The 25,067-nt window shown below is 38.8% G+C and overlaps 1 protein-coding gene across 28 annotated transcripts in view; it reads right to left on the reverse strand.

The window, feature by feature from the left end:
• The window catches only part of LOC311256296 (uncharacterized protein), a 137,050-nt gene extending 118,433 nt beyond the window's left edge, over positions 1-18,617 (reverse strand). For 24 of the 28 annotated variants that reach the window (XM_084351202.1, XM_084351200.1, XM_084351199.1 and 21 more), the window contains exons 1-2: positions 17,846-18,137; positions 15,315-15,451 (exon numbers count right to left, since the gene is read on the reverse strand). Coding sequence is in view for 2 of the 28 variants with exons in the window: in XM_084351204.1 (XP_084207330.1) it covers positions 15,315-15,325 (11 nt within the window). In the remaining 26 variants the exon portion in view is untranslated. Of the gene's footprint in view, positions 1-14,480; positions 14,625-15,314; positions 15,452-17,845; positions 18,138-18,209; positions 18,312-18,432 lie in introns of those variants that run through there. The other 4 variants (XM_084351203.1, XM_084351218.1, XM_084351216.1 and 1 more) reach the window with 3 other exon arrangements.
• Positions 18,618-25,067: the final 6,450 nt, after the last annotated feature.

Below are 25,067 nucleotides of genomic sequence, written 5' to 3' on the forward strand. Positions count from 1 at the left end.
TTTATGCTCAGGTCTTTATGCTTTGAAGTTAAACTTAAAGTACCTTATCTCCAAATTTTTCTTAATGAAATTCTTGAGTACATTCATTTACGGTAAACTTGTTGTGTTGTCACTGTTTCAAGTTTCATGTTCCTTTGAACAAAAAATCTCAGTTCTGCTGTATGTTTAACGCCACAGTAAATAGCTCCGTAAGCTGTTAGCTCCCTTGACCAGACACACTTCTCACCTGCTGCTAACAGCTAAACGCTAACTAGCTCTGCTCCTACCAATTTCAGTACAATTGCATTGCCTTCTTGGTTTAACCAAGGCAACATACTTGCAAGGTCCTGCCAGCAATCTGTTTGTGACTGACATCCCAAACATGGTTACGATCGTCCCCAGCCAGAATAATGGAACACCATTAGACTCAAGCCCTACTGAGCAATTATTACATTTTAGCAGTGTCTCATTCGATTGGCTCTTCTTTATTAAGACAACAGATCAAACTATTTAGAACAAATATTGGCCAATAATGATCGGTGGCCAATCAATCGGAACACCCTTAGTAGTTATAATGGCTTCTAAATGTTTTAAATTACACATTTAGGTCTTCTGTTACTTTGACATTGCATTTCACTGCGCATTCATGTTTGACAGAAGTGTTATTGTCATGTCCCTAAGAATGTTAATCTTATTCGAAGGGAGGGAGGAAGGAAGGAAGGAAGGAAGGAAGGAAGGAAAGGACTGTATGCATGAACAGCATGTAATATTTAATTCACTCAAGTCTGTTGAATGACTTAACAACTTTTTTAACGGTTGTGAGTATGTGCGTGAAAATCACTAGCAAAATCAGATGTCAGTAATCTTAAATTCACCACATTTTGTACCTGAATGCCAACAATCAGCATCTATCTATAAAGGGCATTTAATCTTTGCAGGGAGTTTGTGTTGCATGTCTGCAAGGAACCTGACTCTTTGAGGAAAAGGAAAAGGTTTGTTTTTTTTTGGACAAACTTATAAGTTAATAAAAAAAAGTGAGAATGATTTATATGGTAATGGATGGTGAGGCAGCAATGTGTATGCATCTGTATGATGGATATGTCATGTCAGACAGGACAAGGTGACGGACACACTGTTTTCAATGTCCCCTACAGAAACAGAAGGTGGTGGTGCATCTCTCAAAGACACCCAGGAAATCCTTCTTAATAAAAGCTCCTCCATGTCCTTTTATAATCCTGCTCTGTATTATCAGTATGTTGCAGCTAAGTGTTGCAATTAGACCGGCCTTTTTCATGCAAATCAATTTGACAGCACAACAATCAGTTAGTTATGCTAGCTTCTGCTCTCTCATTCTCCCCTCTCTACTCCTTCACTCCCTTGCCCTCTCCCTTCCTTCTACCTCATTTTCTCTGGCATTTGCAGAGGTTGCTACATTTGCATTATTTATCATATAAGGTCAGAATATTCACCACTCACAGCAACAGAATATGGTTATTAGCAGAGTATTACAAATGTTAAATACAAAATGCAGTCATTTGCCTCACTCATGCCCCAACGCATCCCCAAAATATAACGGGATCATACCGCACTTTAGATATTCAAATCAAACATGGGATGATGGAGGAGGGACCAGTCCATGTTAAAAAGACACATGGAAAGTCACGTAAACAGGTCTAAGTCCTACAGTTTTTCTGGTTCTCTGTGTGCGGAGTCCTGATACCAGGCATCCAGATATCAATTTACTAAAAACATGCAGGCAGCATGCAGCAGTCGGTCCCTCATATATTATGATGCATGTGCTGTTGGAAGGTTGGTCATTGAGAATATTAATAGATACCATTTGTTCATAGGAGGAGTCCCATCAAAGGCCTGCATGGACTTGGGCTAGTATGATGGATAGATGTGGCTTTATTACCATTAAAAAGTCATTTACAAGACAAATAGGGACAAGCTTTTTGAATTATGGTTACTTTATAACACACTGGACCAGGAGACAAAATTACAAACAAGCTGTCGGTTAGCAATTTTGACGACTGCTGGTTACTGCAGATTTCCCCAAACACAGGATTGTTTGCATAGTCAATAGTGCAAGTGAACTGAACAAGTGTGATGGACACAGTATACACCGAAGTCAAGACCTTCAAAATGCTCTGTTTCACATACGCAGTATATTTATGTATGTGTGTGTGTTTCACGTGTGACCAGAGGGCCTTTTAGTCTCGCAGTGGTGCTGTCTCATTAACGTGCCAGCCTACTATGAAAACGATCTAAATTCATCTCTTCATCAAAGTCCTTAGTTAAGTACAGAGGCAAGATGGGGAGACAGCCCGGCAAAATCAGAAGGAAATAACTGCATGTGATCTTTTTTCTAAGGGTCAAATAAATTAAATCTGACAGAAAAAATATCGAGGGAGAATTTAAAAGAGATAAAAAAGAGCTGTGGGTGAGATGAGAGAGCGAGTATGTGTGTGTGCGTGAGAAAGAAAGGGAGAGAGAGAGAGGAAAAGAAACGTAGAAGAAGTGCTGCAGGATGGTCTGTGTGCCTTTAAACTGAAGTCTCAATCTCACGTAGTTTTGTTCCTTAAAGGGAAATCAGAGGGCTTGGCTGAGGCATTGCCTTGAAAGTCATGAATAAACATCAGATTGCCTTTCTGTGCATACATCATACATCACAAGATGACACTACCTAATGGAGGAGGATTCCTCGCCCTCCGACACATGAAAAGGCAGTGAAATTACCCACCAAACCATGCAGCCGCATGGCTCTAAAATGGACCACTGAGGGAGAGAAAGGGAGGGGCTAAGGGGGAGAAAGGAGGAGTACTGAAAAAAGGAATCTCTTAGTAAGATGGATCCCTTTGATAACCACATTGTCTACGCATTTGCCAGCCAATGTTAAAAGCAGAAAAAAAATATCATAAATATATACCGCAATGACCATTTACAATGGGAATTTGTTACTTTTTGCATGTTTCTAGACCCTATTTCTAAACTCCTGTACTCCCTTTGCCATAAATGACACCCGTCATCATTTGTAGGTGTGGATTCTAATAGCACATTCAGTAGTGGTTGCCATCTCACATCAGACGTTTAACAAAGTGAAGGAGTTTTTATCCCAGGATCCAGGGGACATAAATTGCATTTATCAGTGTGTATCAGCTCAAAGAGTGAATTTGTTATGAGGGGCAGTGGACTGACTGTAGAAAATGTCAGCACAGATGCCAGCACAGAGGGCCAACTGATAAGAGCAGCAGCCTGGCTCACACTGTGTCACCTCCCCAGAATGGACATGCAGCCAAGAGGCTGCACCTGGTTAAGAGAGCAGAGAAGGACGGATGCGCAACTGGGAGAAAGAACATAGACGAACAGGGACGGGGGCAAGTGAACATTGACATGAAAAGAGAAAGGAAGTAGAAGACTCACAGACAGTTCAGCATAGCGGGATGCAGCATTGCAGAGTAGCATCATTCTACTGCAAATGTTCACCACTGTGCTAACTAATAAAATGTATTTTCAAGCAGACAGATTCTAAAATCTTCCACTAATTGTATTTCAAAAGAGCAAACTCCTTTTGTCATTAACACAGCAAAATGTAAAACAAAATGTAATGAATAAACCTAGAAATCATTTCTTAATATAACAAAAGACCCCTGAAGAAAAAGTCTGATAAAAATTCAGTTGGAAAACACTTGTGGTAAAATGTCCATGAATAATTTGTGGTGGGGATATGGAGAACAGACTATCATTTTGAGCTCACGCATGTCCTCCATTTCCTATCTGCAAGCGTGGGTGCATCATCTGCAGAGAGCCTAAGGCAACTATGCGCAGGACATTTCCACAGAGGATCACTTGGAAAATATCCATCAGAGGGAGATACTAATTAGTGCTAGTCCATGTGTGCATGTGTGTACGTGTATGTGTGTGCATGCCTGTGTATGTGTGTGTTGGGGCAGAGGGATGTACACCTAGCCAGGCGTGAGAGCAGTGTTGTGCAGCCGAGTGCAGTAATTTCTTTGATCATTTTTAATGGCCATTCTTTCATGTGAGGCTGCAGCTCGCACACAGCTCCCTGCAGGTGTCATCTCATTCCTTCAGTTGTGGGATTAGTATGCGGCAGGCAATAAAAAGCCAGGCCATTACACTGTGCAGCACACATACATAATCTCAACACAGTGGGATCATTACCCTTTCAAAGGATGATATCAGCTCACAGTCTGCAGAGAGACACAAAGACAGCGATAGAAGCTGAGCAAAAGAGGAAAAGGAACCAAAAGGAGACAGAAATAAAGAGGCAGCAAACCACAGTTGCAGTGTGGGATGGAGGGGGTTAGAGAAAGAGCTATCAATCAGCATTGCAAATAATGGCAGACAGACAGGCAGGCAATGGATGATGGTTCAGTTCCCTCTGAGGGATGGCATGATATGGACACAGTGGTACCTGTTGTATGTGAAAAAAGTAAAACCATTCTCAGTTCTACAGTACCACAGTCCTCAGATAAATAATTTATCCATTTCAGACTTTCTTTCTTCTCTAACTTGCAATATGGTTGAGAAAATCTCATATATTCTTACACTGTGACAAAAAGACCAGGCAGGTGCCTCGCCAAATCCTAAACTAAAAACCAAATTTTAAGATTCTCAAACAGTCCATCATAGGGAGATAAAGTAAAAAAAAAAAAAAGGCAGCTAGCTCAGCGCTGTAAGTCAGCAAGGTGGGCGTCAGAGTGCCACTCTGGCTGTGGTAGAACTTCTAACAGATAATCTCTACAGCCCCAGACATACTGCACTCCACAAACCAAACACCAGTTTCCACCAGTAACTAAAAAGCCATCCACAAGGGCAAAGAGTGCTCCCACTGTGCATTTCACAAACTCCAGCACTAGTGTAAGTCAAGCAGACAGGTAAAAGGTCTGTAACAGCAACTTAAAAGCCACTTTCATGATATGTGAATCTGTACAAACCAGCATGTTATTTTATTATTAATAGTTCTCAGGAGGCTCTGCTGGTTGAGAAACTGCATCTGCCATCGGTCCACTGAACTCAACTGCAATTTACACACAGTTTTTATCTATTCATTCAATTTCTATAACCTGTATCAGAGACATTTCATCTATTTTACAGTATACTGTAAGTATATATGAATGTATGCAGTCTAGAGACAGGTATTGCCCTTTCAGTTTAAGTTCTAAATTTATATTGGGTTCCCATCATTATTATTTTAATACTTGAGTATTCAACCAATTATTCAGCAGTTTAATCAAGTAATTGGATGCAACTGTGTAAGATCAATGGAATGGGCCAAGTCTCTTTGAAAAGTGTTGGTTATAAAAACTTCTAAACTGTCTCTTAAGGCTGTAAATAAATCAGAAGCTAAAGTGATATATTAGTTTGCTAGAAGATAAACACTTTTCACATATTCCCACCTCTCTCTAGTCTTTACTTCACAGCAAGCCAAACTCAACATAATAATTAGTGGACTCCAGGGAAACGCGTAGTATGATTCTTGAGCACTGCATTCAGCCAAAGCTGCTGAGCCCTGGTATTCTTTAGTAAGCCCATTAATCACCAAGAATCTGATAATATCAATTATTTCAGTAAACAAGGAAGTCGAGATTAAGCCCTTGCCCCTCACTCAATCCCTGCATTAAATCACCACGCAGATAGATTTAGCAGCTAATTGGAGTAAAATGGAGCTTTGTGAGGGATAATTGAGGATTTCTATACAGTGTGTAGTTTTGTCTGTAAGGAAAAGCGTTTACAAGAGGATTGGTTGTAACAGCTAAAAATGTGAGATGACTGTTCAAAAAGTCACATTGACAATAATATTGTTTAATAGCTTAGTAATATTGTTTACAAATAAAACTTATAATTCTAAAACATACAGTCTAAGTTCTGACAACTTGTGTTCTCTCAGTGTACTTATTACATTAGACTTATTAGGGCCAGCAGTTTGGTGTGAAATTCTCATTTTTGTTTCAATGTGCTTTTCAAATATATAGATTTATATGGGACATAAACACTATCATTTTCATTGGGCTTTGGCCAATCAAAACCATCTCCCTGCTATTCACCACTGGCCTATTTCTGAGTGAAAGTGAATTATCTGAAGTAAAAACATCTCCAAGAGATGTCTGATAGGTCCTCTGATTCCCTGGGTGCATAAGGGAGGGCTCCCACTGGTCCGATAAAAGGCCTGGGTTCCTGCAGCAAATGATGCCTTTTCTCCAGACTTATGCCTACGCTCTGCTTTTAATTGGCCTCTTCTGTAGCTGTGAACCTTAATGACTTTGTTCCGGGATTAAAAGCCTCAGTGTTCAGGCAAGGCAAGGGTCCTAACCTTTCCTTGGCTGCTCTGTCTCTCCTGCTACATCATTCCTTTTCCCCAGATTTCTCTTATTCTCTTTTTTTTCCTAGACTGCACCCCTGTCTCTTTCCATTTTTCCATATTAATGTTACTTGTAGGTTACATAAACATGTTACAGGCCAACCTCCCGTCCACTGTCATTCAACATCAGTCTTTTGTGCCAAACCACAAAACACCATTTTTTAATTGGTTAATATCATTTGGTTTGTTTTTAATCTTCCAGTATGTATTTAGAATCAGAATCCCTTTATTTGTCCTGCCAATGGGGAAATTTCTCCGTCACAGCAGCCAAAGGACAGTAATTACAATAAACAATAATAAAAAGTAAAAAATAAACAATATAATAAGTAGATAAGAATTTATTAATGAATCATGTCTTTTTCCCTCCATTTTTGTACTCAATTTTAGTACTTAATCACTAACCAGGTGTCCATCCAAAACGTATTGTAAATTTTAACCATATTTCAGGAAAATGCATGCTTGGTTTTATCCACTACCGTTAAGCGACTATTAGGAGTTAGTCCTCAGAAAAGCCTTAGGTGGCGCAGATTCTCCAGTCAGAAACCATTACACCACAGAAGAAGAAGAAGGTGCAATAAGATGCGTAATTAAAACACACAATAGAAATATCAAAGTGGGCATTTTACATGATGGAAATGTGACATTTCTGTTTGTATATGCATTTATGTTAGGAAGATTACATCAGATCTGGGTGGACCAATGACAGATTTTAATTTGCGGCTATTTCCATCTCTTCAGAAAAAAGCTTCACTCAGAGTGGAAACTGTTGATCAATCATAAGAATTAAATGTTTGTTTTCCTCCCCTCAAGCATTTATTAAAACGTTTATGCAAAAAGAAGTTTTGCCAATTCTGTTAACCTCTTCTGATAAATTAATCCCGAATGTGCATAAAAATACAACTTCTCACTGGCAGATTTTATGAAGTAGTGCAGGTGCTTTAGCCAACCAGAGACAAAGACACAGTGTGGCTTCTCACCCATAAACTGAATGCAGACACGCTGTAGATAATGCTACTAGTGTGCAGCCATTCCACAGGTGCACAGAGATTTTAAGAACCCGGCAGGCTTTTTATAGTTTTTACATATTATATCATATTATCAGATTTTCTATTCTCACTATTCTACACTGGCAGATCTCGTCTATATTGCCTTTATTAACACATTATCAGTTATGATCTGCTTCATTCAATAAAAAGGTGTAGTCGAGTTCACATAGCAATACTGTGAGACTTCAGCTGTTACAAATGACATGAAAATGTCTTTGTATTATTTGTGCAATTCATACTGTAATTTAGTTTAATTCGGCCACCAGGGAAATTTAACATTGGCCTAAAATGCCTGAGGAGGTTCTTGAAAACTGATAGCAAGCTATTAGAGGTAGTACTTATAAAAGGTGGTACAAGTTACTTAAAGTAATTAAAGTTCAAAAACACAACAAAAATTGTCTCATTCAATGACAAGGTAAAGACTATGTGCTTACTGAAATTGTTTAAATGTCTGTTGTGTGTACGTTTAAGATCCACTTCAAGTGAGGTCATTTCTAAAGAATGGCTGTCAATCCTCCCTCACCCCCACCACCCAACCCATCTCCCACCCAGATGCTCAGGCCTGGCCAGTGCTGAGTGATAGACTAATCGATGTGCAGCCTAATCAGCCAGCTTAACTCTAATACCCCGGACAGGTCCACATCATTATCATATCAGCCTCCACACGTTTCGAGGTGACATGGAAGAGGTAAAAGATTAAAGACAATCTTGTAAGGAGGCAGCACAATTTTTTATGTGTTGACCAACCAAAAGAGGCTGTGAGAAGCAAGAAGGAGCTTAAAGTTAAAAGAGTTAATACCAAAAAAAGAGGAATCCCAGACAAAGGCTTTGTGTCAGGTTGAGGCTGCCACTATCTCTGCATCATTCAGAGGGATGAACATTAGCATTACTGGGGTGCAACCACTTTCAGAGGCACTGGTCCCTGCAGCCAGGCCAATGTCAGCCCATTACTAGTTGTCCATTAAAGTGAAGAGTTTGTATAACTTAAGCACATATTTAGGAGAGTTCAAGGAACTTGTAGAAATCATCTATAAACTGCTTTACACAAACTGTTAACAGGCAGTAAATGACGCATAAAAGAAGAAACAGGTTTGAGGTTGATGCTGGGAGCTCGGGGCATGTGGTGGAGTCTGCTCACTTGATGCAATTATCTTGACACAGACACACGCACACGCACACACACACAAACAACATGATCTGGTGTTGATTACACTTAGCAAGGGCGTGACTAGACATCCACACTTCACAAATCCTCCAAATGATAATGCAGACAATCACTACAAAAACAGAAAACAAAAGGTATCAGTGGAATCTGAATCATTGTTTAAACATTAAATTGCGTAATCCCAAATCATCTTTGTAATGTGCTCGCTTATCTCCTATTATAACAATGCATACATCATTCATTTAGCATTGTATTATAGATGTGTCCACATGACATAACTCTGTGTTCTTGTCTTTTGAGCAGAGATGTAATGATGAGGTTCAGATTTCATACTAAAAAAGGTCAGACTTATTAAGTTTAAAGAGCGATAAAATCCCTGAGTTCTTTTAATATTTTAGAGAAAGGAGAAATTTGCTAACAAGAAGTCACAAGTTTCTGAAACCATAATGCTTATAGAAATCAATAGAAAAGCATTTTGTGGTCAGAGTGCTCTTGTAAGATTTGCAAATAAGTACATTTATTAAGTAAAAAATAACACAGGCAGGTCAACAAGAGATAGCACACTCTTCGAGGTCACCACGGTGGAGAGGAGGTCCTGTGGATCGAGCACCACTTGGCGATGCCTAGGTCTGCTCAGTTGTCTCCTGGATCCACACACTTTACATATACTATAATTTGTATCAGATAGTCTGTCAATGCAACTTGTAAACTGTGATTTTGTTGTTCTTTTCTGTACATGCGACATTTATTGCATGTCTGTCCGTCCTGGGAAAAGGATCCCTCGTTTATGGCTCTTCCTGAGGTTTCTTCCATCTTCTTTTTTTCCCCCTGTTAAAGGTTTTTTTTTTTCCTCAACATGGCAAGTTGAGGATGTCATTCACTGTACAGATTGTAAAGCCCATTGAGGCAATGCGATTGTGATTTTGGGCTATATAAATAAAATTGATTTGATTTGATTTGATTCACAAACTAACTATTATGAAGCACTGGTGCATCACAGGCAACTATTTTGCTGTTTATTGTATAAAGTTTTAATATTCTTCATGTGCGTAATTTCATCAAAAGTGGTAATATGCCTGAAAAATAATATCTCTTTCTCTTAGTCAGGAGTGTAACTTGAGGCAACAGCCCCCCATCATCATTAATGTTTAAGATGGCTAACAACTGTGCTGTCAACAGCTTCCAAGATAATCGACATGTCAATCAATGGCGGGTGTGAGGGCAGCTTTTAGAGGGTCCCTTAGGTGGCTGCTTAGAGCACGCTCAGTTTAACACAGTGGCAATGGGAGAGTGTAAACAGAGAAGAATATAGACTCCAGGATTGACTGGCTGATCAATGCCATTGATCATTTAGCCCACAGTGCCTGCACTTCTTTGCATGAGCTGCTCATTTCCTCCTCAGTCATCCCACTCTCAGGCTTCAGGCTCTGGATCTCAACAACCTTCTACTCAGTCACCAACAAATACAGCATGCACAGTAGAGGGAGACAGAGCGGAGGGCCACAACAAATGTTACGTCCGGTTAATTGGTCCTGGTTTTAATTAATTATTAATTAATATTTTCATATAAATAAATTAACCACAAAAGCATCAAGGGTTGGTGGGCACCAAAACAAAGCTAAAAGGAACCAATCGGCTTTTGGTTTCAGCTTAGTCCTCTGCCCTCAAGTGGCTCCAAAAAAATTACAGTGGCAACGTGGAGCACGTAGTTGGGGTACATGAAGGATACAGATGTCTGAATTATAGATCAAGCTTGCTTCTGCTGCTTCAGCATTTCTTCTCTCTACTTATCTATGTTGTGAGACTAGCAATGTCCCATGGCTTGACTGATAGACTTGATTTTTATTAGCAGAGTTGAGGAGGCACTCATGTGGGTCTCAGATTCTGTCATTTAACTGCCATGGAACGACAATGTTTTAGTTCAATTATAGATGCAGCAAATGCATGCATGCAGCAGCTCCCTAGCCAGCTCAACAGACATAGCATAAAGAAAAATACTGTTTTGAAGGCTTTAATCTTAAAAAGTGTATGTATGTATGTATGTGGAGTTGGTAATGAAAAATACAATAATAAATGACTAGATGCACAATAAAAAAAAAAAGTTTAAGCAAATGAGGCCGTAAAAGAGGATAAAAACATTTATAGCTAACGCAATGTTAAAAGCTATTAGATTTAACTTTTAAGTCACTTGCTTGTAACCTACCTGGGTGCCATATTTCCAACCCTGATAATTCTCTGGTGTTAATTGCTTTGCAATTATAGACAGGAAATGTTCATCACAGTGGGTTTAGATTAAGTTACATTTAGTGTCATTGAAATTGTTGCTGCTCTGTCAACGGTGTCCACAAAAGTGGGATAAATACTCCAAGTCTGAGAAGTATTTGCTTTTCAAAGCTTCTCTTAGTGGCTTGGACATGGAGACAAACACAAAGTGACAGTTGGCACACCTAACTTAAACAACAAGGCAAACCTATTGGTTTGATTCTGCCTTGATACTGGACGGAGTCCACCACTTCAATCGGTGTACAGGGTGATATGTTCTGGCAGCATTTACTCTGAACTGTGGACCCTACATAAAAAGCAAGGACCCTCAAACACGGAGGTAATTATCCCATTCTAATATACTGGTGGGAGTCCTCTATGTGCCCAAAAATGGAATAGTGAATATTGGGCTCCCCGGGAGCAACACCATGGCTGGTTCCTGTTTCAAGTAGTTTTGCCATCATTTGAGCAAGCATGTGGCAGTGAAGACAGAGACAAAACGGCAGGAGCATGTTATCTGTTAGACCTTTTTAAATCCTCTAATCCAGCTGTGAACAATTTGACCAAACAAGTCTTCTGGCCAAGGCAAAAATACAGCAAATCAAATAATGACATAGAATAATCATAATCCAATACTTATTACTAGCCAATCAACTGGATCCAGTACAGCGGGTATCTGTACCTACACACTGTTCCATCAATTTGAAATTCATGATGAATTTTTATTCTGCTCTTTTCTCAACGCATCCATTTCAGATGAGATGAAAAAGTAATATTCCAGCAATAAAGCTTGATTTACATCCCCTTCACTGTTCCCCCTCTTCCTTTTTTATTTGATCATTTAGCCAGGATCATATAACTGTATATCAGACACAAATGAAATCAGGTCCCATGCACATTAAGGCCATGTCTTTCTGCAGCTAACATCCCCTCCAACCCAACCACCCAGCTCCACAGCAAGCCAAGGGCAGAGTCCCATTCATTTTCAGGCCCATTTCCTCCTATGATTAGGCGATCAATCAATCCCAGCATTCAATCTCATCAGGCAGACGGGATTATCTGCCCATCTTCCCCTCTGCCTCTTTCAACTCACTCCCTCCCACACACACAGCAGCACATTAACATCAGATCAAGTATCACCCAACACAAGCAGTCTACCACATCCTCTGACCACAAACAGACAGCTTCTCGTCTAAGCCATATTTCACTCATCCATTCCGTCTCCTCCAACTGGCTGTGCTCACAAGTATACACATACACCAAAAAACACAGACATAATGTAAGTGCTGACAATTTTTTGTATTGGTGCAAATATTTCAGGAGAACATACTAAGCTTAACTTACTAAGGGATAACATGTTGATTTACAATGTATCTTAATGTATCTTGGTCAGAGCGAACCTGGTAAGAGATATAAGCACAATATGTTTATATTATACCGTGAAATTGACAGCCTATACTGCTTCATTCTTACGATGGTCTACCAATGAAAATTGTACTATAGTTTTCTTGTAAACAAACAAAATGTATGTTTACAGTCAGTCCCCCTTTTCACACAGAGACTCCGCATTAATGGCGCAGTGAAGGCTCCCCATTCCTCCGCCTCTGTTTGTTCACACTGAACCAAGCAGCTCCGGCTTAAAGCCGCACCAGCGTGCCAATTCATACAGCATTGGCGCTGCGGATCCAAAAGAGGCGTGACGGTACACATCATGACATTGAGATCTGTGTGATTTGTTTCAACGTGTTTCCCCTGGTTTCCACCCGTTAATCTAAACATGTATCGGCTGCCTGTTATAATCATATGGATGCTGTTATAAAGTGTTGTGATTGAGATCCTGACCCACCACGCATCCTGGAAAGTGTCAAAGAGAAGTTTTTCGCTCTAAATTACATAATTACATAATCGCCATCAGTAAACAGAGGATGCTGTCTGACTCTCTCACTCCCACGGAGGGATGCTGTTTTCTGGGGGAAGTTCATTGAAGTCTCGGTCGGGAGGGCTGACCATCGCAGTGATTTTTATCAATACAAGGTACCAGAGACAGTAACAACAACAACACAATAGTGGAAGGCGGCAAAGATATGGTGAGTTAAAGTTTTTTGCTCTGAATCGCTTCATGCAATCACCACCATACACCTGCGGGAGCTGCCTGGCTCTGCTGCCGGGGACAAACATTGTTTTTCGGGCAGAAATGTCATGAAGAGTCTGTAGGACAGACAGGACGTCAGAGGCTTTTCCATGTATAACTGCGGTATTTTTTTCCTAATATAAGTTGCCAAAGACACTACCAGTTACTACGTTACTGTTGTTTGGTCCTGTAACGTTACTTTGTGGGTTGAAGTGTGGGACATTTCTCTTTTATTTGATGAGTGAAGGATCTGTTTAGCTGTCGGACTGTGAACAACATCAGTCCGACACACCCCTAATCCACACCTCCCGCTTTTCCATTCACACAGACGCCGGGTCGCCTCTGCTGCGGCTCTGATGTTACCTCCAGAGGCGCATCAGAGCCACAGCAGAACTGTCCCCCCTCTCCACATCAGAAACTTTCACACAGACAGCGATGTGGAGAATCGATGCATGATTCCCACACTGAGAGGGCAGTGTGAATGGGGCTAGTGTTATTTACCAAAACTCATTGGGTGTACCCTTAAGATACAATAGTGTTAATGCCTTTTTTTTTTACTTATAAAACAATTGCAAAGCCAATTTTTTAAGTATTTTATGTTCTGCGTTTTTTTACATTTGTGTTTACTCGCTTGCTGTCTCTCTTATTCTTACCTATTCTTGCTGCTTGGCTGCATTTTTGGTGCATTACAACCAGCTGTAAATAAGTCGAATAGTGTGCGAACAAATGGATTGCTTCACCCATATGCGTGTGTCCTCATGCAAATGTAGAGACAAAGAAAACAGGGAACACATGATAAAAAACGATTCTATAGTCCTAAATATATAACACAAAATAAATCATTGTTTAAGTATTTGCTCCCTTTACTGACACGCCCAAATCATCACTGTTGGAACCAACTGTTCATGATATTCATTGGAGGTTGAATAAAGATGACCAGTCAGTAATCAAGGTCTAGCAAGTGATATGAGGTTAAATATAATCGTATTTGGAAGGCCAAAAGGTTGGTTAATCATTAACTCAGACTACACCATGAGGACAAAAGAACATTTAAAGCCACTCTGACAAGTTTACTGAAAAGCGCAAATGGAGGGAAGGATACGATAAAATAAGAAAAGAGGTCACAGTGAATACAACACCAAATCCTAAAGCGACTGATATCATATGCAGACTGAAAAAGGTTCGGATATGCTCATCCCCATCATTTTTGTTACTCTCGAGTGGAGATGATTATGATAAAACATCATATTGTGAAATGTTGAAGAGAAAAAATGAATTAGTAATAAACTTAGAGAGACTAAGAGCACACACAGGAAAATGAAATTACTTTTTATGCCATCACTAACATTTAATATTTCTAGTTTTCTCAGATAAGCGCCTGGTAAAAGGGACATTTTCCTTACAGCTAAAATATTTAATGAATTCCCCTTAATGGCAAAAAGCTTTTTGATGTAGAAATGCTAATTCCTGAAACAACACTGATGAAACTGTCATGCTTTCAAGACACACTACCTTTTAGTAACCATGTGCTAGGTTAATAAAGCTTCACATCTGAAAGGCAGCGTCTCCTTCCATGCTCGTACCCCCATGAAGAAGTCAGCAATACCCCAGAAACAAATTCAAAGCTGGCACCGTCTCACTGGCAAAATAACAACTCTGCAACAAAAACATTGTCACATTGACTTAGAATAGAACTGTGGACAGGCACTCGCAAACAAATTAATAGTGCAAATAGCTTCCTTTCTACCTACACCTTCGTCACTTTACCTTAATTATATTGTTTCCCACTAAATGGCCATATTCCTGTGGCAGTAGATCGCCTTCACTGTTCTAATCTATTAAAATGACCAACAGCCTTTACAAAATGCATATTTTTATTTGCATTTAGTAAAGATCTAATGTGGTAAGGGATTTAATTTAATGATTTAGACAAAGACAATCTTGTCACAATAGTACCACTTAATTTATATTTATTACTACTACATTCTCTTTATGATGCAATAAAAATATATACAGTACTTTCTGTCATACTGTACATCTAAATATGGACTATTTTAAAGTTATTGTTTAAACAATAATACACACTTTTGTCTCTGAATTTACTTTATTTTCTTCATTTTTATATCTTTGCTCTAATCTTTTTTTCTCTCAGCAGGTTTAAAAAACTAAATCAAAATAAAATTAATTTCCCCAACAGACAATCAAAGTTTTGTCTTCTCTCTTCTCAACATAAGAATGAAAGAAACTGTGTCAGAACACTGTCTTATAATGTTTGGGTTCTCCTTCTTCTGAACAAGTCTGGTTAGTAATCTTTTTGTTTTAATAAAGCAGAGGTGAAGTGGTTACCTGGTAATCATCCATGTGGCGGATCATCCATGTGGCTATACCATAATGTTCAACATACTAAAGACCCATCTTGGCATCTAGAGCTCCTCCGGAATGTTCTTTGGTCACTGTGCGAGTGCCAGAGAATCAGTGTTGTCCTATCAAAGCAAACAAAAGTTTCCATTAACACATCCAAACACAAAGACATAAACACATAACACCACAAAATAAACATCACATGAATAAATTATCAAAAAAAAAATCCCATCCAGATGTCAACAGCAGCAGTATTGTCAAACTGAGATGGTCATGTAATGCTTAAGAATCTCTCTGTGGGACTCTTGACTGTCAGGAGAAGCTGCATCTGCTGCAATAGATGGCTTTAATAACACACCTGAATCCTCTGCTCTGTTTTTTCTATACGTTTTGTTATAATTATTAGCTGGGACTTACCAAGTACTGGTTACTCCAAGATGCCCGTCAACTTTACTGGCAACAACTAAACCTGCGTATGGCAAAGTTTCTCCTAAAAGACCATAAACCAATCCACAAACCTACAAACTGACATTCAGAGATTGAATATAGGTCCGCTTATGGGCATTGCTTACTGTGTGGGTATTAGGCTGTCTACACATGATAAGCAGTCTGATCAGTACTGGCCGCTGGGTCAGGCATAGAGTCAGTGCCGAGAGCTAAGCTCAACACTGATGCATCATTTCACATTTAAAAACAAGAACTGAAATATATATAAACTCAGATATATTCTCCATGTGAAAGAATCTTGATTAGCTGTAATCTGATTGGACATGCTTTAAACGGTCAGCTGTGAACTGAGTTTAAGTTAGAATAATTTTAAGTTTTAGCACAGTGATGAAATGCAAAATCAGAGGGGTGTCCTGCTGTAAGAATCTGCATCATTGATCAGTGCATTGGCTCAAACCTGACAGAAAAACAATCTGCAGATGATTATATGTAGTCGACAAAAGTGGGGGTGATTTTATTCCTTCAGTGTGGGTGGCTAATGTTAACTTTGGATGGGGTAAAGGAGAGGCTGTGTGGGGGGGAAAAAATCTGTTTGGCTACATCATATCTTCTTGCAGAGTAGCCTTGACCTGCTGCAGGATCTTGATAGAGCTGCCGTCCATTTAATTCATATGGATACACTAACATCCCCAGTATGCCTTATCTCAGTGAGGACCAAGTAATATAGTTGAGATTGGATTAGAGTGATCCCACTGAGAGAGAGAGTGAGGATAGTACTGACAGATAGACAGGAAGGTGTGCAGACCAACAGAATTGATGCTACCAACAGCATATCAGCTTTTAACCTTGAAAAGTCTACAACTATTATAAAGAAGCATATAAGTTTGGAAAACTAACTTTAGAAAATTCTAATTTTGTGATATGAATAAATCGATTAATATTAAAAACAAAACTGTAAAAACATAGTGGGTGTAGCACACAAAGGCACAGAAGGAGACTTCACTTCACTAATGTTAAAGATGGCTGAACTCCATTTACATGCTTTGGTATTAACCTTTTTCACAGCATACATTTTGATTTGTTATAGCAAAGAAACCACAGGCAAAACAACTTTCATTAAAAATGGCTCAGTTCCATTAAAGGGTAGCTCCACCAATTTTACACATTAAAGTGTGTTTACAGGTCTGGGGGAGCGCTACTGCATATGTGAAAAAAAAAGTAGTATAAACCCTTCCAGAGGAAGCTGCATGTAATCTGATAAATGCCTCCAGTGATGTCTCTTAGCAATTATTGCACTGTGGGTAATGTAGGCAGCATGTTTGTGGAAAAAAGGCAATTTTTCTGATTATGCTATATAGATTTTGATAATTTGTTTTTAAACCGTCCATAACGAGTCCAACAGTGTTATAGGAGCAGAGTGCTAGACCAGTGGATGTTTTTTCAAAACCTGGCACCTATATTACCCACAATGCAGCAGCCACTGAGTGTCAGAGGCAATTCATGAGATTACATGCAGCCCCCTTTGGAGCCATAAAAGGCTCCGAAAACTTCTTTTTTCATATATATACAGTAGTACTCCCACAGACCTTTAAATACACTTAAAATCGGTGGAGGTATCCTTTTAGTGTCCCAGTCTATTCCCTACAAGTCTATCATGCAACCTGGGTCACTACCACACTTTCATGTATTGCTGTGACAATAGAAAAAGAACTGAGCCATTGTTCTCTTTAGCTGACCAACTTTCAAAACAGAAAAACATTGTGCACATCAAATAAATCACAAATGACGTATCTTTAAATATGAGTACTAATACTAATGTCTCTCAAATAATTATAAAAAACAAAACTACTTTCCATTGTGGGGTCAGTCTAATATGAAACACTGTACATGCATAAGTTTGTTGGAGGTGAACTAGTGACAGCAGCACACAGTGACAAGGTAGTTAACCCCTATCATATCATATCATTATCCCATATCATAAAAACGTGAGCAGCCTAATGTGAGCAATCCTTTGGCACATACCACAAATTCTCCTCGACAGAAAAATAGATGATTTATTGTTAAGTTACCTTTCAAACTGCTCATATTGTTGGGGGTGCTTTTCGGTGGTCTAGCCCAGTTACAGACTGTACACTTTGAGTTAATTTGCCCCTTTTCGAGATATCTTCTAACACAAAGCTGTTAGCGGTTGGTGGTAACCTTGGTGACCTTCTTATAAAAGCTAACCTAGCTAGCGCATTAGCCTTAATAGTTAGCTCATTCACTGTGGCACTGTGGGGTGTAAATAAAAGCTAGTTCGTCCCACTTAGTAATTCTCCAGAAAAAAAGTTGTTTTTACATTTACGACTGCATTTCATATGAATGCTACTACAGCCGAGTCACACAAAGCTCACTTAGCTAGCTAAAGCTAACTAACTGCTAATGTTACCTTACCTGATAAACACCAAGTAACCTATGGTAGTAAACAAACAAGCGCCACCTGGTGTCCACGCAGTTACGTTGAGGGTGTGTTGGATTTTGGTCACAAGCGAGCCCGCTGGGTGGTGCATTAAATGAGTATTTACTTTATTTAAGTTAGATGCAACCTTCGTGGACCCAGACTGGAGTATAATAACGCCAAATCTTACCATCACTTGTAATTTAGTTCGTTATTTACCTACTGCTAATGGAGGCCCATCCACCGTTCTCTGGCCGGATTGCCCCTCTCATCCCCTGATGAGATATTTAACAGATGCTTTCAAGTTTACATTTTTGTGGAGGAAACTTTGGGACCCCTTCCTGTTTCGGTTTCCTTTCTCTTCTTCTTCTTTTTCTGTATTTTTTTTCTTTCCTGGTGCAAGATAAGATTTGTTATCATTGCTGTTATTATTGTACGGAAGCGTATTGCATTCACTTGACTAATTTATTTTTTGGTCTGTTTTTCTGAGTAATTGTTTTTTTGGTCTGTTTTTCAGAGTATTTTTTTTTTGGTTTGTTTCTTTTTTCTGTTTTTCTGACTAATTATTTTTCCTGTTTTTCAGAGTAATTTATTTTCTGTTTTTCGTGGTAATTTTTTTCTGTTTTTCGGAGTAATTTTTTTTCTGAATTATCGCGATACTTCGAACTCCCGCGAGAACCTCCAAACTGCCATATCTGTCCAACTGATTCTGGAGAAACATTACTGTGTCTAGCAGATCTGAATGGGCTTTCCTTCTGAACAACCGCAAAGCCCCATTCCGACCGGGTTACGGTTAAGGTTAGGGTTTCAGGTTCGGAGTGGCGATCTTTTTTCAAAAAAGGGCCGGCATTCCGAAACATGAAAGTGAACCTTCGGAGTGGCGACCTGTCGCCGTCCTCAGGTGCCTGCGTAAAGTTGACAAACTAATGGTAATACCATCTATATGACTTAAAGACAGGACTATCTCCCAGTGTCTTAAACCCAGATCAAAGTAAAACTTGATTCAATTAAACAAGTCGGTCATGTTTGTCTCCATTATCGAGCTTTCAATAAAGGAATGAATGCGTCTATTGTTTCAAATGCTCTCTAAACTCAGAAAAAAATTACTCTGAAAAACAGAAAAAAAAATTACTCCGAAAAACAGACCAAAAAAAAATTACTCCGAAAAACAAATAATTACCCCGAAAAACAAACCAAAAAAAAAAATTACTCAAGTGAATGCAATACGCTTCCGTATTATTGTAATGATGTAAGTTATTAATAAGAAAACTGAAGAAAAAAAGGGACCCCTGTGAGTAGGTGTCTAAAAATAATGCTGTGCCAAATGTCATATTCAAGTAATTATCTAAAAGTTATTCAGGGTTCCTCCACTTATATTTGAGACATTTTTATTCCAGATAAAATGGAAAATAAGACAAATTTCAGTATTAAAATTAAATAAATAAACGACTTTAACAGATTAATTTATGATGCAGAAAACTATATGTAACTGTAGGCTATATAAGATTACATAAGCTACCCAATCATGTAACTTCAGGAATTTTATGTTTGTTTATGAGGCAATTTAATAGGCTACTGCATGGCTGTGAAATTCACTGGGTTACATCAAAAATCAATTAATTTAACACATCTCTATAATATCATTATTAAATCATGGGGAATTTTTCCAAGATATTCAGTTTATTATGTACTGCACAAAGACTTTTGTAAGTATCAAATAGTGTGACAGTTGTTTTTTGTAGCAGAAGGTGAGAAAGAGAACATGGGTGGATAGCAAAGTTTGATGTGTGGACCTTGTTGAGCTGGCAGTTGGTCTGGGTTAGGATGGACTGTAATCATCACTCAGAGGACAGTTTTGGGAGCAGATGGTCAATTTTGCAGCAACTCTTCTCAGCTTTTTCCCTTCCCTTGCATCATTGCCTGACTGAGTCCATTTCTTATGTTTTGCAGCGAGAGGACCGGTTACAAATCTCATATTTCACCTTAGAAGATAAAGTGGATCTGTTTTGTTGGCATGCTAATGGATTAACATATGATTTTGAGTAATTGTATGTAATTTTGACTTCAGTAGCCGAAGCAACATGGCTAACATAATAATTATAGTTAAAAGTTTGTTTGTTTGTTTGTTTGTTTGTGAGTATCAAAACTGGCAAGTACCAAAAGGGATCAGATATTTTCAGATTTAAATATTAATACTATTAGATACTACAGTGTTTCATGTATGGCTATGGGTTTAAGACCACTGCAGCAAAAAACCTGGCGGGGGGGGGGGGGCAACTTGCTTTTATAGATCTGGAGTCTTTGACTTATTTGACAGACATTGGAACCTATAAAGCTTTAACAATGATCCCTGGAACATAATTTTTAAAATAAGAGATTAAAGAAAGGGGGAAATTATAGCATGATATAACAATGGTAATGACAGTTTGATTTTAAATGTCTTGTGTTTCTTGATATTAATTAAAACTGAAAGGTCAAATGAAATCATCGGTTTAGTCAGAAGATTTTATGGAAAGGAGTGCACTCCTTGGGGCCGGTGTGAATTATCTGGCCAGTAAAAGTGGTCGTGTAAGGCTCATAATGCGACCATGACTTGGCAACATCTTTGTTACAAAACTAAGATTATTAAAAAGATGTCCCTTGGCAACTCATTATACCGTCAGCTCAGGCCATTTTCTCCTTAAGCCTTTAATTAAATTTGAATGATTATAAAAGTACAGAACAGTCAACAGCTACATGACTGCCAGCTAGAACTGCATTATGCCAGCAGGCAGATGACTTATTATTATTTTTTTATTTATTTTTTTCCACACGCTCACAGCTCCCTGGCATCCTTTTTGGTCCTCACAATGTTGACATTTATTACTGGCTGTATTCTCCTTATTGTCCCATTCTTCTGTATCTTTGGGGTGGTTTTATAAGTCAGATCACCCAAAATACTTTCTTTGGTGACATTTATGAGGGTAGGAGTCTTTTGAAAAATATAATGGTTTGGCAAACAGTGTAGAATAATAGATCCAGGCCATTCTTGGAAGACAGTAGAACCATGCCTGCTTTCATCTCAACATGCTCATTGTACACAATTATGGTGATTTATTAACATGTTAAACTTAACTATGAGTCTAATTAGAAGAGAAATTAGTGCGTGAACTCAACTTGCCCTATAGGGAAAGGAATGCCACAAAGGACAGAGATTGTTCTTCCCTCTGATTTGCTCTTAATGGATCTTTAGACTGAAACGTTCAGTAATTGTGTTATTAGTTCGGTGGTTAGACATGCTAAAAGCAAGTAATGTCAAGGCAACTTTTGAATGGTTGTTCTTATCTTTTGTGCACATAAGAGCTGGAAATTAAAGGCACATGATACGAAAAACATACCAGGACAGTGTACTGTATGTGACAATCACACAAATTGAAAAACACTCAAACCTAATATTTTGGATGAGGGTTTTCAAGTCAAATCGTCCAAAATAATCAAGTTTTATGGGGGAATAGAAATGTTTAAAACTCTAGATTAACAGATATAGGTCATTCTTGGGATACAATAGAAATAGGCCTGCTTTCATCCCGCCTTGTCCAATGAAAACAATGTTTTTTATCAGTTACCTGAGTCTTAGTCAGTCTAAGTCAGTTTGTCAACTCCACTTCCCAAGCAAGAAATATCATAGAGCTCAGAACATTATCCTGCTTTGTTCCCGCCATCGACTTGCTCCTAATGGATCCTTGCTCTGAGAAATGTGGTAATTGTGGCATTAAGTCAATAGGCATGCTGAGAGCAAGCATCGTCAAGGTAACTTTTTTGAATGGTTGTTGTTTAATCCTCTAGAGAGCTAGAAATTAAACCATCAGGTAAAAAACGGCACACAAGTGCAGTGTGCAACATGTGACTTACAACACAATCAAAAGAAAATACAGAATTCAAATTGACACCCATCTGTAAAGAGGCTAAATACCTGTCTAAGAGGCAACCTTGTATAGTTTGACAGATTAAATCAAAGTAGCCAGGAAAATGTACGCGCTATACAAAGACAATGGGACTGCAGTGGTGTTGGTCTCAAAGACACGACCTTTCCCATTTCCTTTATAGCTGGTCTCCTCTTGCAATGTTAACACACAAGACCTCTGGGCTTCACCGATGATCATTAGCTTCATCTGAGACACAGAAATGTATAAATGCTGAAATTAGATTTAACACCCTTCTGGTGCCGTAACAATTAATACAATAATAACAACAGTCATGCTGACCACACTCAGAATTGTGGTAATGATGGTGGATTGTGTGGTAGTGTGGAGCCCTGTGACACTAACCCATTGTACAGGAGCAATTAATCCTGTTTGGATCAGCCACCAAATGGAACAAGGGCAGGTTAAAATGGCAAATCAGGAGTGCCCCATGCAACCCCCAGGCCCTGCACTCCTTTTGAATTAAGAAATGGGCGGGAAAAATCATCACAGGGCCCCATATCTGGGCCACAAATTAAAAGACCTTCTCCCTCTGGCAGGCGCTGCAGACCACCAAACAAGAGCGCAAACAGTTTGTTCTCACAGGCCATCAAATCACGATAAGCTTTTACTGTGCAATTACCACCACGTTGTGTTTGTGCTATACTTAGAAATGCATTTACCGTACAGTCTGTTAATCTCACTGCATGTTTGTTTCGGGCCTGAATGTAAGTAAACAGAGCAACTGAAAACTGCACTGTTCACTGCAACTGAACTTGATTTTGATTTTCCTATTTATTGTCTGTTTAAACTCTGTTTCAGGGATCAACAGGAGATAAAACATGAATGGTTTGTGTCATTGATGAGGAGGCAAATGTTTTTTGTCTGTGGCTGGTCAACAACAAATAAGATGGAAGGATAAGGCAGGTGACTTTGTGAGTCACACTCGATTACAAGATGTGTGAAACCTAAGCTCTGCTTTTGTCCCTAATTTGTTCGCACAACTCCTGAAAGCCACAGTCTGTAACTGCCCTCTGTTGGTGCCCTCTGCTGAAACACAGTTTTTCCACCACTTGCTTTGTTTACATGGTGATATATTGGTTTGAAGATTGGTTTGAACATCTCTCTTCAGTCCACAATACTTTTAAAATACAGTTGTCTCCCATCCACCTCCCTGGTCTAAGGGGAGGTGGATGGTGTCAAGTGAAAAGAAGAGAGGCACACACAAATACGTGGGTGCCAGCATTCTTCTATTCCAGGTTTAATATGTGCTTGCAGCGTTGCAATTTTGAATAACTGTATAGTGGCAACACAAGGCTTGAACTGTTGCCTGTCATCTAACACACAATCATTTGGCCATCTGTTGTAGCACAGGAAAAAAAAGAGGACGTAGAGTTTAGATTTGAGTTTTGAAGAAACAACATCTACTCCAACTATGTTCCCAAACTTAAGAATGACGCAGCCCTATGCGTACTTGGAAAATCTCCCAGGGAACTTTTAATCACAACTCTGATCAACACACGAGACAAAGATGAAGTATTTCCCTAAAAAATTATATTTTTCAAAAAGAAAAATTCCACGTGAACGCAGGCCTAACGCAATGCAGTGCAAATTAATAATCTATCCACATACATGCAACAATTTGTACACTTGCATATCTCTCAAGTACAATTCCTCGTCACTGACTCGATATAAGATAGCTCTGATGTGTCAAAGTCTGTCCCCCAGTCAAATAATGTTGCCCTCCTGTTTGAGTTGTGTTTTCTGCCAAACCACTCAGCGGTGCAGGTTTAGGTTGGCAGATGGCTCACAAATCAATAGGAAACAGATTTCAACACAACACCAGATAAAAACAGGTCACATAAATGAAGAATAAAAACTCCCTTGTACATATTTAATCATCAAAATATGTTATGGTAATTTAAGCTAAATGGCAATATTGATGTAACTTTTATTAATTTATTTATTTATATATATTGTTAATGACCTCAAACCTAAGAAAATATAGATTAAAGCATCGGTAACATCATCTACAGATTTCTGAAGGCACTTCATTTAGATTATGTCTATCTTGTCAGTAAGTTTAGGCATAGAAATAGCCACATTTTGGCAAAGAGGATGAAGCCTGAATAAAATAAAATAAGCCCTAAATAAACTCACATTTACTGATTATTGATAGAAAGTAAGGAGGTTATGCATGAATTATGACATAAATATGATGTGTTTATAAAGTGGTCATACCTTATTATCGTATGTAAGAAAACCTGATAGTACAGGTGTTAATAGTGTCTAAATAACTCTAAATGAAGTCTTTCTAATTAAGATTATGATCCCAAAGTGAGGTCTTGCTTCAGGTGAACCTGCATACCTAATATGAAAGGCTACCAAAAATGTTATTCAATAGTTTAATCACTGTTATCCTCCAGATAGAACAATGACTCTTAATTGCTACAAACACACTCAACAGAAGGATTTAAATAAAGTTTTCAGACCTTTTTCTTTTAAAAGAGAAAAGAGGTTTCCCTCTGTGACTTTAACACTGTCACTGTTTTTAGAGGAAGCATCTAGCTGCCATCGGAGGAACTGCATCTTAAGGCACTTGTGCACTCAGCTGTGGTTGTTGCTGCTTGGGCTGTAGATATAGCTGTAACAAGCTGGCTGCTCATGAGAAAGCAGCAGCTGTGCTGGATGTGGCTTCAGCTGTTACAAGTGTGAATGTGGCTGCAACTGTCATAGTCAGTGTTTATGATTGTGCTCTTTGTGGACAGTTTGATTTAAGAGAAAGCTGATTTAGAAATGAATAGACATTGTTCTGTTAGTAATTTCTCTATAAAATGTCCCAGTCTATGAGCGCCCTTTCTGCCCCAACTGGTCACCCCTGGCCTCTACTTTCTGAATTTCCTTATTGGTAAT

This window comes from Pagrus pagrus (assembly GCF_965226575.1).
Source record: "Pagrus pagrus genome assembly, chromosome: 1".
NCBI lineage: Eukaryota > Metazoa > Chordata > Actinopteri > Spariformes > Sparidae > Pagrus > Pagrus pagrus.